Here is a 17,533-nt window from a genome sequence, read left to right on the forward strand (position 1 = left end):
CTGCTGGAGTCATTACAAAAAGAATTCTTTCACTTTCTGACTGCACCGCAGCTGCAAACTGTCTTTAAAGTTATGTAAACTCATCATTCACATTATTTCTCATCTAGAAAGCGCAGGAAACTCTGACTGACGAGAAAGCGTGGGTGCAATTGGGTTCAGTTGACGTAAGAAGGAGAATGGGGTGCTTTGTTCTTATTTTTAAGACATGACTTCAGGCATTAACTCACGACATGGTGACTTTATGTTGCTATGCAGCCAAAACCACACTTTGACGTCAAAACCTCAGTTCCAGTGAAATACCAAACACTTGTAATAAGAGAATGAAGAATGTTTTTTATGTTACTATATTTACAACAGGCCCAGATTGTTCGAAAGGTGGATAACGCTATCCAACGGATAAATCACTATCCAGTGGATAGTGTGATTTGTTTTATCAACATTTCTCTACCAGATAGCGATTTATCCGATGGATAGCATCGTTCAAATTAGGAAGATGAAATGTTTCTATATTTCATAAACAATGTCCGTTTTTGTTGTTGGGTCACGGTTTCAATTCCTTTTGTTTTCGGGGGACACTATTGTAAAGTTAATCAAAAGAGCTTTCAATGCTCAGTTGACCCTCAGAGAGGTATGTGCGCGTAACTTTTGTGATGAGTCTTTTCAAAAGTTTCTCAGTAGGATTTAACTTCCTTTTTTTTCCCTCTTTTTGACAGTAGCCAGCTAGTCCTGAGTTCATTGCTCCGTGGTAAGTCAGTGTCGTTTCAGATCACTTTAAACTCCTTTTGTTTCGTTCTCTGTTCTGTTCCCTAATCGTTATTGCGAAATGAACACAAATTATATAACTTTTCTCATCGAATGTGTTTTGATGTTGTGTAGTTTTGTTCCTCAGTACAAGGTCATTCCGTTGCCTTGGCTCATGCTTTAAGGTTTCATGGCCTTGTCTCTGATGAAAATGATTTCGTAATGACCTAACCGCTAATATGCATATATGATTTGTACACTGATGGTTTGCTGTTTGGCGTAAATAGGATGAGGCGACGTAATATTATCTGCAAATATTGCGCTTGAACGCAACAAAAGTGTTGGAAATTTTGTCCGCAACGCATTCGATGATCAGAAAATTAAAATATATGGTCTTCATTGTTCAACCAAGCGAATCCATTTAAACACACCATCAAAGTAATGTTCTATCATAATGCAATTTTTTCTATCAAGGCATAGTTAGTGGAAAGAAAGAAAATGCGAGTGCAAATTCGCTTGCCTAGAAATACTTTGCACATTCATTTAATTCTTCAGAACTGGGAAAACTAGCGGAAAATATCATTGAGATAGTAATGACGATACAATTCAGGGAGCTCGATTCGTTGCGATCATACGATCACAGCTCGTGAAACATGAGAGCGTCCAACTTGTTAAACGTGAGTAAGTACCCAGAACCGTTGACAAACTTTGAGAAAAACTACTGGTCATCCGTTGAAATTTTTACTGAAAAAAGAAAATGGAGTTTTAATTAATCAGGTTGATTGACGCTCCTGACCAACAAATTTAGAAGTGGCCCTGAACTTGACATCTTAATTTGTCTGTGAGCTACATTTGAACTAGCTTTTTGCCTGGACCTCAAATCAAATATGACAGTTAATCGTATCTCACAGAGTATCTCACAGAGATTAAATCAATGTTCGACTTAGTAAGCTCGGCACATAGGAATTGAGCGCATACTTAAAGAGGTGCTATAGTGACTGCTAAAATAGTACACGTATTTTATAACCACAAAATACTTTGTTGTGGTGAATTATTGTGATTTGTTTAGGACTTTTTTTTGTCGTTGCTTTTTGGTCTTAGACTGTTATTTTGCCCTAAGGGCAGACTGTCAGTGTTCAGAGTGTCAGAAGACGTTATGTATTTAATGCGAAAACCAACTCCATGATAAACTAGTCCAAAACAAACTTTCCTTAATGTTATGGCATTTATAACGCAACAAAAGGACTAATGATGCCGTGATAGATAAAAAATCAGCTTGAACAGCTCTCGACTTGTTTTTGCTACGTTGGGAACAAATTTCCAAATATTCCGTCAATAAATACACAGGGAAAGACTGCGACTCAGTTGTACAGCAAGTGCAATCACCTTTCTTGCTCTATGTTGTATAGATTTTTGGCCTGACGAAAGATGACTTTTACTATCAAATGAAAATAGAAATAGATAAACAAGTTTTTCCTCAAATATTTTCTTGTTTAGTCAGTTTGCGGAATAAAGGCTGCAAATAGTGGTTAGCAAGGACGTCATCTCCCCGGGGTTCCAAAGGTCCTGGAGAGGAGGTAAACAAGGCTCTTTGAGTCTAGCATTCTAGAAAAGTGTTCCTTAAAACTGAACTCTAAAAAACATTACCAAAATAAACAGCAGAAGGTTTCATTTCAGTTTAAGCTTCCTGGCACGTTGGAATCAACATCGTCGACTGAGCTGAACTGAAATACTTCAACTGTTTCCCTTGTTCTGGTGTTGATTGTAAAACCGTTGCCAAAACACAACAAATCCACGAAGATTCTAGGAAAGAATCAATTACCCTAAGGCTGCAAAGAAACAACGAGAGTAAATTTAAAGAAAATATAATTTCACTGACGCCATGTTGCTTCCCTCGCTGTGCCCACGAAGCTTTTGTTGCTGTCAGTCAAATAATTATAAAATCTTTCTATTTCATTCGTACACTTACTTGATTCATAGTGAGAGATTGAAGTGCAATTAACAGCAAACGATAGTACATAGAAATTTCCGTCATGTTTATATGGCAACGGAATGTAAGCGCAACAAACAACACAGCAAAGTTTTTGTCAGACGTCATTTGTAAACTTGATGGTTGTAAATAGTATTTTCTTTTGTTTTTCCAAATAAAATCCAAATTTTTAAATACGACGTTGTCTGTTAACGATCCCATCAACAACACAAGACAGTCTAAGACAAGCCGCCATATTCTGTCCTTACTTGTAAAAACACTTAAAACTTAAGACGAGTTTTAACCGAGCGGATGAAATTATTGTCGCCACTTTTAATTTTCGGCGTGGCTTGTCAAATTTGGCGAAATTGTTTTGTAATAGCAAGAAAAATTATCTTATAACATCAGGCCGGTTTCCCATCTGGCCGGTATCATGGTAAACGATTTTTTTTTCCTCTAACAGGCCTATTCATGCAGATTCTCGTGATTTCAGCGGAATGCAAAAGAATACAATTGTGCCTGGAGGAACTTGCATCCTGCCGTCTTCAGTGACCCGTGCTAGCATTATTTTCTTGTCCTTTTGTACACATCACTAATAAGAACATTCCAGCGGTAACAAATAAATCTACTAATAGCTGTAAATAGAAAATTCCACAATGCTGAAAAGTTCAAGGACCATTGTTTGTGACAAATACTTATCACGGCAATACGGGCCCATTCAGGGCACTTCAGCAAGGACCTCCGATAGGTAACTGCCTTTGTGATGCGCGTGAATCAAAGTTTTTACGGCTTGTAATTCTCTCTTTTTCTTTGCTTTCAGTAACCGGCAGTTTGGTTAAGCCTCCCAAGCAGAAGTGAGTCTCAACACTGGTAAGTGTCAAGTTTTTTTGCTTAAATTAGTTGAAAGAGCAAAAAAAGAAAAAAAAAGGAAACCCACATTTCAGATAGGGCCGGATTCTTAACACACCCCTCCCATTTCCTTCAGCAAAGAGTGGTGAACAGGTGAACTGTTTTCCAAAGACAATCCATGAGCTGCCATTTTTTGGTTAGTACATGTTCTTGCGTGAACTAACGAACCAAATCTTGCACGTTTTGTTTCGTGTTGTTCTGTTTGAAGAGTTACCATGGACCTAGTAATTTAACTTCCAAGTGCGTACAAGATTTTATCGGTATGTAGCTACGACCTTTTAGTTTTGGTGACCTTTCAATAAATTTCAGTGCATAAACTGTAAAGCGTGTGTTAAATCAAAATTGTCGAGGGCTGCAATAGTAAATTGACACCACTCTAGGCCACGTGGCTCGACATCCAAGCAGGCTTTAGCTGATCCAGTATACTCGTGAGGACCTGAGGCAAATCGCTCTTTAAAAGTAGTTTTGAGGTGTGGAAGATCATTGCTGATAGCATTGCTTCATGTCAGAAACCAACTTCCCGCTACGCTTTTAAGTAGAGAGGACTGAAAAGCGCGCAGTTGTAATTCCGCAGTTCAATTATTTATGGTTGTGATGCGCTCATAAAAGTCCAACCATTGGTTGGCATCTTCCTCTGTGCTTCCGGCTGATCTTTTTATTTGTCCGTTCGTCAATTTACTTTGGAATGTCAAATCGTAAACTGTAACTCAGAAGAGCAGCGAAACTTAGAGTCCTAGAAGAATATGAAACATTTGTTAACTTTTAATCTGCGTGATTGCCATTCAAGCGTTTAAAAGACTGACTTTTACAAAGAACACATATGAGAGCGCCGCTGAGATTTAAGTTTTGATCTCCAGTAACTGATAAACGACCTGAAAGAAACTTGAACAATGTTTAGAGAACAGGAACGGTCTACGTGATTAAATACCCCAGTAAGATAGGCAAGTTGGGGTGTCTTCGTCAATGAAAATCCAATTAATTCAACTAATGCTAAACAGGTGGGACTCAGTGTGCTTTGATGGCCTAGCTGAGAAAAACAATCACTCAAGTAACAAGGTTTTATGTTTAAATGCAGCTGCCGGATTAACCCAGTGAAATGCTGCAATAGGCAGTTGCTAACAAGTTCAAACACCTCCGGATTTTTAGGGACAGGAATGCATTCAAATTAAGTTACATCTGTAGAAGACAGTCCATGAACAATTCGTTTTCACTTCTCTGTGTTTTGTCTGCCTTAGAAAACCCCTGCTTTGATGTAATCGTGTTTTGATTCCAAAGTGATTTTTATATATCACGAAACGAGGCTTGATTTTAATTTGCGCGACCTACCCTCAAAATTGAAGCCACCAGCGGGCCGCGGTTCACTTGCGTTTACTAATGGAATATTCTAATGCAGCCGAATTCACTTATTCCTATCGATGCATGCCTTGTTATTGATTAGTAAACAAAGGACAAAACTCGAAGAACGCATTTCAACTTGGGAAATCTTAGAAGATCGCGCAACCCTACCATGGAGGAGAGAGAGAGTTTGAGCATAACCACATTTTTACTTCTAGGATTCCTCTCTCTCTATTTTTATTTGTTTTCAAATATCAAGTGATTGAAAGAAATAGGTCATTTTTGAGTGACCTCGTGCCTCTGTTTCAAAACGAGTCCTGGTGCAAAACCTTTCATGTGAAAATGAGTTTGTTTTGCATGAAAATGAACCTCGAAGACCCGTTTTGACACAGAGACAAAAGGCAACTTGGAAATGGCCTATTCAGCATGCGTGTCTATGAGAATAGGCAATTTGCATGATGGCCTCGTTCGACTACAACTACCAGAATCCTTCACTTTTTTTGTTGCTTATGCTAATTAGGGCAATTGTTATTGCCCTAAAATTTAAATAATAATAAAAAAAAAACATTATTATTATTTTTTGTTTATCGTGTTATTCGTGGGCAGAAATGCTGTCGGATATATAGAGGATATTACACGGCAGCGCTAAGATATAATTTTATTTTCGAGTGATAAAAGCAATATTTTACGAACGAGCGCAGCGAGTGTGAAAAAATTGTTTCTAACACGAGAAAATAAAATTCACATCTTCAAGCCATACCACCGTGTAATTTTCTTTTTATTATGTAGACAAACTGACTGTATGCACAAACAACTGTGAAAAGGTGGAAATGACGTCGTCGAAATCTTCACTAGTGGGACTGGAAAATACACCACTTGGGTCCCGGATGTAAAATAGTATGAATTTTACGAGTGATGTATTTTTCAATAAAACTAACTCTTTCTTTTTGAAACACAAAAACAGTAATAATTTGAAGGAAGATAACCCTTCGATTCTGACTAACAGACCGTGTTTACACTGAGTGATAGCAAAACAGTGAACTCTACAAAATTAACCTGTAACCCGAGGCGGTGAGAGGCGACTTCAAACGAAGGTTACGAAGTCGTGGCAGCTTTTTATCAGGCAGGAAAAACTATTCACTGAAAACAATCATCCTCATCACAATCAAAATACACATTGTTTTTTTCAACGTTAGCTCATGATAATTTTGATGACTTGTTATTCTCCAATCCCGTTGTAATAAAAAGTGTGATTATGCTGATCTTTTAACTCTTGTCAACAAACGTGGCCGAAAAAATGGCTTTCGCTTTCTGAACTGAGTATACTCGAATGTAAATGTATAATTCATAAAACGATAAAGAACTGGACATATTTATCTTTGGCAAAACCAAAAATTTAATTGACAAGAAGTTTGTAACTTGGGGCTGTATTGTACTTTTCTCGGTACCTTGTAGGATATAACGCCACTTTTTGCAAGTTATAGTAGTGAATGTAACCGAATTCTTCTTTTCTTTTGTTGTATTCTTGTGCATTGTAAGTATTATTTGTACGTATTATAAAGGTAATGTAGATATTGTTAATAATAATAATGAAAAAAAATCTTTGGCAAAACGTTATTGTAGAAAACTATAGTTAAAGTAAAGTGTCTCGCCCATGAACACTGCTCACTGACCCGGACAGCGCTTGCACGAGCCAGACCTTCTCAATCTGTTGGCTCAACCATTTGGCAAGCCCGCCTCCCATTCAAACCAGGAAATAAATGTTTATCTTTAATAGAGGTTGTTATTGTCTCTGCAACAGATTTAAGACAAGAAACAAAGAAAGAACTGACGAGAAAATGAAGCAGACATTCTGTTTGACCATTGCTGTTTTTTTTTTGTTTGGAGCTTCTGTCGTCCAAGGTATGTCTTAATATCCAGCTGCCATTTGATATTTCCTGCGTGGCGTATCAAGTGGAATATTCTATTTAGTACTTTTACAAGTTTCTAGCTTGAAATAGTATTCACCTCCTCACAGGTGAATAATGGTAACTCCTTTAAGTCAATAAAAAGAACAAACAAATACACAAAAATATAACATTGGTGGTAATCGACAAAGCGATCGCTACACATTATATTCAGCCAAATAAACCAACCTCGTTAGTCGTTATAATAAAAGTCGTTTACTAAAAATGAAATATTTTTTGCACTCGATAACACACTCCAAAGCGTTTCCAATAAAAGCAGGCGCTAAAACGGAAAATTAGAATGTCTTAATTCCTTAAAAATGTTATTTTGGTTTCAAATCCAGTTTTTATTCAATGGGGAGAAAACGAAAAACAGAATGCGTGTGTTAATGTGGCCCGTGTAAACCGGTTTATTAAGGATTAAAAAAGGATTAGTTTAGTTTTCGGTAACGGATTCGTCGTAATGCAGTTGTAAACTTAAAATAAGGGTTGTAATGAAAGTTTCATCCTTTGGGCCGCAACTCAGTCTAAATGTTTTGTTTCCTCCACAAAAATATCTCTAAAGCAGGCGATATAAAATTCTCTTATCCTCCTTTCTGTACCCTACCTATTCTCACCCCATTTTTTTCTATGAGTTGGAGTGATTTTCAGACCTCTAGGAGAAAACTCAAAGTCTTTAACTCACTTTGTAGAAAAAGAACGAACTTTTCTTTAACATCAATTTCGTAAATCCCGTCTAATAGGAAAAATTTAAAGTAATGTATTGTCTATAGCAAAAAGAGAGTAAATTCCTTGCAAGGAACTTCCGAGTTTTACCACGTTAGTTGGTGGGGGTTTTGTGATCAAATCAGGTTAAACGCGCCCATTTCGTTTGAGCAAGGCGAAATGTGTGAAATATAAGCTAATGTATAACCTAAAAATAAATTCTTCGTGTATTATGCAGGTCAACTTGCAACCTTGCAAAGTATAAACTGCAGTGACGCCTCATCAATCAGTTTTGTGATCTACATACCTGATATTAATGAATGGGAAGGTTCCACTGACGAACGTTCTTGGAGTTTAAACGATACACCAGATGAAGCATGTGAGCCGACATTTGATCAAGGCGTGGTATCGTACTCCAATATTAACGCCTCAGTCTGTACTACCGGCGACCCGTCTATAACTCCCGACAGTAGCCAATTTGAATACAAATTTGAAATTTCCGTTGATGCAGTAGCTGGTTCCGCCACCTATCCTGTAACTTTCGCTTATGACCACGACTACGTCGTCAAGTGCTTTTACAACAGGGAACAGGAAAACATAATGGCGTCTTTTGAACCTCGTCATTCATTAACAGACAGTGGCTCAGGTAAGTCAAAATCAATAAACTTGAATAGCAACAAACCACTTTTGTGATATTCCAGCTTCCCTCCTGCATAATTTCATCTTTCTATGTGGTACTCCGTTCAATCCATACTACAAGTTCTGCAATTTTCAAGACAGAAAACATTTTTAGCTATTTTATCCACGATCTACACTCTATTAGAAGTCTCTCAGCTGTGTTCTATTGGAAATCCGCAAATCTGATCGGTTCTTATCGGTGGTCTTTTCGCTGGTAGACAACGGCCGCGCGCGCGCTGGTCTTAAAATTGAAAATTATTCTTAATTTTGGGCTTAAATATACACAAAATTGTAATTTTTGTGGCGTAATCCTTTAGACTGTCTGTTAAAACAACTCGGCTACGCCTCGTTGACTATGCACTCTTAGTATGAATCTACTAGCGTTCTATCACGAATGGCGTTTTCTGATTGGCTATGATACTCACTATCTATTCTGTTATAGATAGTGAGTAGCGTAGCAGTGTGCGCTTGTTAACGAAATGACGGCCGCTTCTTGGCGTTTTCGAAGTGTCTGTGAAGAAAATTTAGATAAAGTTTCGAACGACTAGTAGGTTTATACTAAAAGAAAGAAATCTCGAGCTCATAATCAAATTGTTTAATAGAAAACTCGATCTGGCTAGTAGTCTAGTCGTAGTCGTAGACCACAGAAATTGCGTCATAAAATGCTTAAAATTCAAGTTTTAACGGCGTCTTTTCTCCCTGAGACTGAATTCCAAGAAAGTTTCGGCTCCAGTGTCTCAATTGATTTCTCGCAACTCGACGGTTTCGGGCGACCTACCGAAAAATTCACGAGAACTTTTGGTTATGAACACGGATGCCTGTCAACGCTCCCGGCCGGTTTGACGTTTCGCGAAGATAGCCCCAAACTAGTACTAATTTAAAATAACCTGGTAGAATCTACTTTTCCTTTCATTGTTTGATCTCTTTTTTGCTGACTGCTTTCTTGCTGTGGGCATTATTTTATAATTCCAAATCTGAAAACCCGAACAATAATTGTGTAGAGAAGAGCAAGAGGAAGCGATTAGACACGCAGTGGATAAGCATCACTTGGCAATGAGCCTCAACAAAACGGTCTAAACTTAAGGCGCGGGTTAACCTAAAATTCTGTAAAAACTCAGATCTTTGTTTTTACCGGAATTTGAATCTTAAGGTATTGAAGTTTTATTTTAAGAATTTCTGTTTCTGTAAATTCAAAGCTCGTTTTCTCAAAACGAGTTATTTCAGTTGCCTTTGAGAAAAGATATTTTGAAAACGGTTTGTCAATTGAGCTGAAATTTCCAGGATTTGTTTTTCTAAGTATGAGTTTTGTGTTTTGAACATAGAACATTGCAATCCATGCAGTGCACTTTGTCGAAGTTATGCATTGAAACGTACGCGCGTTCGATTTTCTGTATCAGATTTGGCTGGTAACCATTCCTTTTAAAAGTCTCTATGCTTAAAACAGTAAGCTATTTGTCTTCGTTTAAAAAATGCAAAAATTAGTCATTTTGATCAGTTCTTGTACGGGAGTTACCTTTGCTCAAGTAAACCCTGGCATTCCCCAACAGGTGCCGGTGGCAGATTTAATCAGCCAGTGTCAGTTTACAATACAGTTCCAGGACACAAAAATATCTTTTTTTGATAATCTTTGGTCTTTAAGCTTTCTAAAAATGTATACGTTGCCATGGTTTGGAATTAAATCTTAGCCATGAAAAAAAGTTTGAAATAATGGTGTGTTTTCGTGTGTACTCCCTCTTAATAACATCTTTCAACGGTTTCATTAAGCACTAGACCTAGTAATTGCTTTAAAACTATTTTCCGACCCATGCCCAGATTTTTTTACCATCCAGACTCAGCGCATAAAATTCCATCCTCCCAGTTATAGAAGGCTTATTCCAGCTAGTTCTCACTTTATCTCTTTACAACCTTGTCAGCCAAGATAAACTATAAAAACTAACAACACACCTTTCACGATATTACAACATTCGGCCTATTTCTTGAAATATTTGTAGATGTCATTCAAGTCATCATGGATCTTTTAAGATATAATTTTGAGAGTGAAGAAGCGGACGTAGGACTTAACTGAGTTCTAATGAGTCTAATGAAGCAGTTCTTAAAACAAGCGATACACCAGCTCAAAAGCAGAGTTGTAACAGCAACCTTTTACAAATACCTTTGCTTTCCACAAATTGTCCGTTGTCGAGAAAGATCTTACATATTAGTAGGTTACAATTGAACTGTAAGCCGTTCTTTTTTCCTTTTTTTTTTTCAAGCCATAGAATTCTGAATGTGTTCTTCCTTTTCAGGTATTGCGGATTTTGTAATCACGTTCACCGTTCACCTCGTCAGTGATGATTCTCAAGTTACTTCCGTCATTGACCTGAGTACTGACGTATACGGCAAGGTAATGATTACTAATGACGCTGGTGTACCGGAATATCTGGATGTTCATTTGCGAAAGGTCGTTGCGGACCTTGATAATGCTCCTGGAGGCCCTGATGAATATGTATTGATCGACGACGGGTAAGTATAATCTGTTCATAACATTTGACCATTTTTGCTAGCGTTCTTAATTCAGATTAAACGATTCCAAGACAGCATGAAGAGTACATGTAAGAGGGTTAATCCTCCATACACGCCTTATTCTTAAGTTAATCTCTTTGAAAGTTATTTTAGGTACCGTAAATCCTCGAATTAGCGCCCCCCTCGAATAAGTGCCCCCTTCGAATAAGCGCCCCTCCTATCGGCCAAAATTTAAAATAAGCACCCCCCCTCTCGACTAAGCGCCCCCCTCTCCTCCTCCTATTTTGTGGACGAGTAATGAGACAGCAAAGGATGTATAGTTTTCGTCTTGTAGTATTAGATTTGTATATTGTTTCAGTTTGTGACTACTTGAATTTCGAATTGTGCCGCGATCTAAACTTTAGGATCAGCCTTTTACGTCGATAAACAGCTAATGTTGTTGTTTGCGTGCAGATGATGTATTAAAAAAATGATCATGTCAGTGCACGATTTGGGAAAAATTAAATTAGCTGCCCCCCTCGATTAAGCGCCCCTCTCGAATAAGCGCCCCCCGTCTTCTCCTAAATTTGAAATAAGTGCCCCCGGCGCTTATTCGAGGATTTACGGTAACTCCCGAATGTGGCAAATTTCAAGCGTCAAAAAATAGTCAAACCTGTTGCGCAGATTTAGGTCACGTGAACAGTCTGCGCAACACGCATATCTAGAAATAACTTAAGAGGAATTACCCTGACAACAGGGGCGGGGGACCAATGTATTAAAAAGTCTACATTCGCGAACCAAATCGGCCATCGGGCCGGCGTTTATCTTCAGTTTCAGTAGCATGAAGCGATTAGCAGTATTTCTACTCCCCCCTGAATGCGATGCTAGCCATCGCTGGTTTACCCCCTGCATTAAATTCGCCATTCATATTTATACACCTGAGTGGAGAGCAGGCTCTATGAGAGTAAAGTGTCTTGTCCAAGAACACAACACAATGTCCTCGGCCAGGGCTCGAACCAGGACCGCTCGATCCAAGAAAAATACAGACGTAGTAGTTATTTTTGTTTTCTTCAAGCAATAATTTCCTCCAATACGCAGTTAACAGGTTTTGATTTAATGAATTTAATAACCCTTGAAGTGTTCTAATGGCTCTGCTTTCTTTACGCAGCTGTGCAGTTTCGCCGGTTGTTACCTCCACCACCTGCGACACCGACTCAGAGGACAGATTTGGATTTGATATTTTCCGATACCCTTATCAAAGTACCGGTGATTATGTTTACCTCAGGGCTGCGGTCATTGTTTGCCTATCATCTAATAGTGCCTCCGTCTGCCAAACTGAATGCACTGCCTGCAGTTCAGTACGAAAGAGACGTGAAACTCTTGAGCAAATCCAGCGAACAGAATTCTACGTGACAGCTGGTCCATTCCAAATCCGAAAACCCGATCAAGGTTTGTGCTTAAAGAACTCCTGTGTTCAGCTAAGCAAAGGCTGTCAAGTAGATAAGATGATTTCACAAACTCCTGAAATAGGAACCCCAAAGATGAAGGTCTCGGTGGCGGGGGGGGGGGGATGGGGGGGGGGAAGTGCGGGAAAATCCCTTATATGGGCTATATAGGTATGTGCGGCCCTAAAAGGTATGATTTTTCAGCGATCTGGGTCTGAAAAACGGGTATCGATTTTGACGATTTTGGTCTGAAATATAGGGTATGTTTTTCATTCTGGCTTTGCATTGGATATTTTGTATAGAATGAACTATTTTTTCCGCATCAACATTGGCAAATTTGTAGCCATTCTCAAATGTTTATGGTAATTAAAGCCAATTCTGGCTAGCTGCTGTCATAAATTTGAACCGAATACGAATTGTGGAGGTCTGAAATGGGGTATCGATTTTTGGCTCATGTCTGAAATAGGGTATGGAAAATCGTAGATTTTGGTCTGAAAAGCCGGTCTGAAATAGGCACAGATTTTCAAGATTCGGGCCGCAATCCCCCACAAGAAGGTTATGAGCGATCAAGTCAAGATGTTGATATTGTGTCTATGTCAGTGGTAAAAGTTTTTACACTAACGAGTTCTGGATTGCCTCGAAATATGACTGTTATAATCGGTCAATTATCGATGTAGAAATAAGTTAAGAAGACTTGGATCGCCTAACACAACCCTGTTTAATCTCAGATGAACCATATGTTCCAACCCCGTTCCAGGCTCTCTCTTTCTTTTCTGCCCCCCTTGTAAGAGAGAGAGAGAGAGAGAGAGAGAGCTGGAACGAGGTTGCATGTGTTCAACGTCGTGAACATTCTCGTCCCTAGAGGCCGCGCTACTTTCGGTCAGCACCAAGAATCACGACTTCTGGCCGGGTCCAACACCGGAAGTCCGCGATTCACGTACTTCCCGTCGTTGTGCGCATGCTCAGAGTCAAGTCTGACAAATCTGATTGGATCCAGTCTCATTCTATTGTGTTTGCAAAGCCAATCAGAACCTGAATCGCACTGGACCTATCCAGAGGTCGCGATTCTTGGTGCTGACCAAAAGGAGCGCGGCCTCTGGGGACGTGAATGCGTCGTGAACAACTGTTAGTTCTTGCACATGCACAGTACAATCTTACAATTTCCGTCACAAAACTTATTATTTAGCTCTTATTAACCGAGCAGGAGGTCTGTATGGGAGAATCTTGACCGAGGTAGTAAGTACAGTTCGAACGCAGTGACGTCTGTACACACGACCGAGGTCAAGATTCTCCCATGCAGACCGACTAAGTTCAGTTAATAAGATGTAACTGGTTTGTACTAACCGACATTTTGCTTGCCAACGGCGATGAGCTGAATTTAATTCTGCCAAAGTTTGTTAGTCCTCTTTACTTTTTTTTTCTCATCAAGCTTTTTGGCACTTCCATAAATAAATATAGTCAATGATTTTTCATTTTAGTTTGCAACTTTTTCACTGCAAAACATTACCGGTCTAGATGCCGATCTAGATGGAAAAATCTAGACCGCCTTCAGTATCGATTTCAATCAATCAATCTCCAGGAATTCCACTTCATACGAATACAACTGTTAAATTTCCTTTCTTTGTGTCTTTTAGCCGTAGTTATTGCTACCAAGCTTGATTTTTATATCGAAAATATAACCTATGCAATCAAAGTGAGATGTTAAATAATTTCTGGCATGACGTTTCATTATTTTCATAGAATCAGACCCTGCGGCTGGCAAGGATGAGGGGACACCTTTGCCTTCCTATGTGATCGTCGTTGTGGCTGTCTGCGCTCTCTTGGCCGTCGCTATCGTGAGTGCCGTCGTGCTTATTGTGTTTCGCCGAAGCCGTCAAAACGTAGCAACTGTTGAACTGAAGAATGAAGATTCAGTGACCGCCTAATCATCGCTGGCTACAAGTTCGGAGCAGAAACAGCTGAACTCACCATAAAACATAAAATGAACTGCACAAGTGAAATACACTCTAAAAAGGGGGAACTAGTCCTCTTAAAATCTTTTTATGGCACTTAATTAATCAGCAAAGACGTCGTGTATGGCTCAGGTTTTCGGTTTGAACAGTAGCTAGTAACAGTGAAGTCTTTGACTAGAAGCACAACGAGAGCTATGACCAGAGGAGAGAAATATCTTCCAAGTGTTTTCACTGCTTCATAAAGTCGTTTCAATGAGATTTTCAAGCAGACTAATTATTAGAAAAGAACGTGGTGATTGAAACTAAACTTCTCGCACGAAATAGTTTTCAGACGATATAAAAGACAGTTACGAGACTATTTAGGACAATATCTTGTCTTACAGAAGCTTTCGGATAATTTGAGCAACATGTAAAGGAATACCTATATTTCCTTGTCGTTAGTCAGGTGTATCTTTCGTTTCTTGGACTCCCATATGAAATGGACCGGGAAGATTGTCAGATATTTTAAAAGCAAACCTAAAAGCATCAAAATCGCGTTGTAGAGATGTCAATTCTTTCTGACGGGTCTTTCTTGCCATGTTTTTCAAAGTTTGATTCAAAATACTGGAATAACTTTAACTGTGGTCATTTTGGTGGTGATGTAAACACAAGAAGCGGTATTAAACGGACGACTTTTAACTCCAATTTAAAAGTCCGATGATCTCCTATGTCACTTGTACATGTGAGTAACACGTGGGATTATTGCAGGCATATGTAAAACATTTATGTTTCCAAGTAATTAAAGACACTTCCATTTAATCTCTTTATTAGATACAGGCAAGTTTTTGCTCCAAAAGCTCAGACCAAGACCTTATGTCTCATTAGGTCTGATTATTTGCTTAGGTCTGTTTATTTACTCGACACTTGCTGTAAGCTCCACAATGCACGAAAATAAAATTGTCGTGTCTTCGCATGAGATGCTAAACATGTGTCGAGTTTTTCCTTCCTCTCAGCTTCGATTGACAATCACTCCATCTCCCAAGGGTCTTTAATCATGATCCTCTCGAATTAATAACATAAAATACAAATTATGCAACGCTTTCGAGAGGTATATCAAGCGTAGTCAATTGATAAACCGATAATCGATATTAATCGATAACATTCGATTGATATGAATTGCCGATAGTAATCGATGAAAATTGATAGGGAAAAAAGTTGTGAGTTCTCGATTGCCGGTAGTAATCGATAGCCATTGAGTCATCGATTGGTATCGATTATCATCGATTGTTATGGAAAATTATTTTTGTCCTTTTACAAGTTACACTGATAAGATCTTTGACAAAATTTGTGTATAATGGTTTTATTGAGTCAATTTGTCATAGCCTGCGTATCTTTTAGATATAAAATGAAGAACAGAAAAGCAAAAACCGACACAACGTAGAAGGATTTTTTGAAGGTTTGCTATATTTCGGCTGGCCAAACCAGCCTTCAGGTTGTACCTGAAGAAGGCTGGTTTGGCCAGCCGAAATACAGTACACCTTCAAAAAATCATCCTACGTTGTGTCGGTTTTTGCTTTTGTATTCTTCATTTTATATGTGAAGCCGATTAGATCACTATTGATCCAACGTATACCAGCAGGATCATCGTTTCGGTTGCTTGCTTAAACATTTTATAGTATTTTTACAATCATTGACAAAATAGCAAGAACGGGAACAACTAGCAGAAACATTTCGGGCTTTACACGGCTTTCTTTGCTAGTTTACGACACCGGAAAAAACTCAACCCAGAGTAGCAGCGTAAAACCCTCCAGTCTCATTGTAGCGTCGGCATTATGATGAATCGAAATAAACGACAGAGTCAGTGTTCTAGTGATTTCAGTTATTTGGATTAGGAAACAAACGTAAGAAAAATCTCGGGAGTAGACCGAAAGGAAAATGTAATCTAGCTAGCATGCTGAAGAAAATGAACGTCTCGTGTTGTTCCAGGTATTCAGTTTTACACAATAACAAAGCCATCTTTAAATAGCTCGGGTGGTTATTGTCGATTTTTGCCAATCGATAGCAATCGATAAAGAAATTTTTCTGTGAGTTATCGATTGTTATCGATTGCCGATATCAATCGATAGTAATTGGCGATTTATATCAATTTATATCGATTGATTTCGGATATCGATTTTTATCGATTGACTACGCCTGGGGTATACAATGGACGAGGGAGTTCCCCCCCCCCCCCCCCTCCACCTTATTTTGGGTAAAAAAGAAAAAATCACAGAAGGAAGAAAAGGCGGTAGGGCAAGCAAAAACAAACCGCCCCGCCCATTAGCTCAAGGTCTGGATCCGCCACTGGCGAGTGTGTATACCAAGAAAATACAAGTGGCAAATAAATCTCATATCCAACAAGCGCGAGTGGAATAATTGCTTTATTAAAAACGCCTCCAAAATATAGAAAACTAAAATAAAACTTAAAACGAACCAAAAAATTACGATTACGCATGTCATATCTGTAGAACATGATATAATGGCTCATCAAAGGGACACTGTCACCATTTTTAGCATGATTTTGGAAATCTCAAAAACTTATATCGATCTTCGGAAGCTGAACAATAATGGTTTTGTTTTGTAGAGCAGTACTCGACAAACGATTAGAACGTATTAGGAAGTGAGGATGGCTAACGATGGCGAAGATGGAAACGGATTGTGACATGGATATTTGAAAAAGCGTCAGGGCGTCAGTTTTTCAAAGGTTCAAGTTTGGCTCGAATGATCGTTGAAATTTTGCAAAAATCTTGCTGCAGTGTGGACTTCCTTCAAGATATTGCTTTTAATCATTTAGTTAGAGCTAATTAAGTAAACTAAATTTCGGAAGTTTCAGTTAAATGTCAAATGGAACAGCATACCTTTCGGAATTGTAAACTACCACTCCTTTTCTGTCAAACGAGTCTTCCTTCGAAACCATTCATATGAAAATGTGTGCAGCCTACAGGTTCATTTTCATCTTAATCAAACTCATTTTCACGTGAAAGGTTTTGCAAGAGGACTTGTTTTAAAACAGAGGCACAAGGTAACTCGGAAAACGTCTAATGTTTTCCATAACGACGCCATACTGAAAACAGAATCACGCTGCTTAAACTCTTGTTATATGGCTGAGAAAAACACTTCATTGTGTAAAGGAAAAAAGCGCGGTCCTATGGGATTCTAGCTAAGGATTGGTAACAGGGGACAGTGGGAGGGAGGGGGTCTCTCCGTGTTTTTCGACTCCTAGATGGCCTCCCGGATAAGCGAACGATTATCTAGAGCTTACCCAGCAAAAGAACCTGCACTGGAGGCTAAGCCCCCAACGGAAGTTGAACCCTTCCGGATACCAAGTTTACATTTGAGTAGCCGCGTATCATC

General features: G+C 38.8%; 1 protein-coding gene across 6 annotated transcripts; it reads left to right on the forward strand.

Moving 5' to 3' along the window:
- Positions 1 to 356: 356 nt before the first annotated feature.
- On the forward strand, positions 357 to 15,125 carry LOC110056218 (uncharacterized). 6 transcript variants are annotated; one of them, XM_089291850.1, is made up of 10 exons: positions 357 to 628; positions 714 to 745; positions 2,239 to 2,318; positions 3,174 to 3,458; positions 3,531 to 3,580; positions 6,756 to 6,856; positions 7,844 to 8,251; positions 10,569 to 10,785; positions 11,933 to 12,213; positions 13,950 to 15,125. In XM_089291850.1, exons 6-10 carry the CDS (start codon positions 6,793 to 6,795, stop codon positions 14,132 to 14,134), a joined length of 1,155 nt encoding a protein of 384 aa, XP_089147976.1. In that variant the 5' UTR covers positions 357 to 628; positions 714 to 745; positions 2,239 to 2,318; positions 3,174 to 3,458; positions 3,531 to 3,580; positions 6,756 to 6,792; the 3' UTR covers positions 14,135 to 15,125. The 6 variants fall into 6 exon arrangements, with proteins under 6 accessions (XP_089147976.1, XP_089147977.1, XP_089147978.1 ...); XM_089291851.1 differs by having other exon boundaries at positions 2,243 to 2,318; XM_089291852.1 differs by lacking the exon at positions 3,174 to 3,458.
- Positions 15,126 to 17,533: the final 2,408 nt, after the last annotated feature.

The sequence above is a fragment of the Orbicella faveolata genome, unplaced genomic scaffold (assembly GCF_042242905.1).
Source record: "Orbicella faveolata isolate gen_17 unplaced genomic scaffold, um_ofav_v1 contig_24, whole genome shotgun sequence".
In the NCBI taxonomy this organism is placed as follows: domain Eukaryota; kingdom Metazoa; phylum Cnidaria; class Anthozoa; order Scleractinia; family Merulinidae; genus Orbicella; species Orbicella faveolata.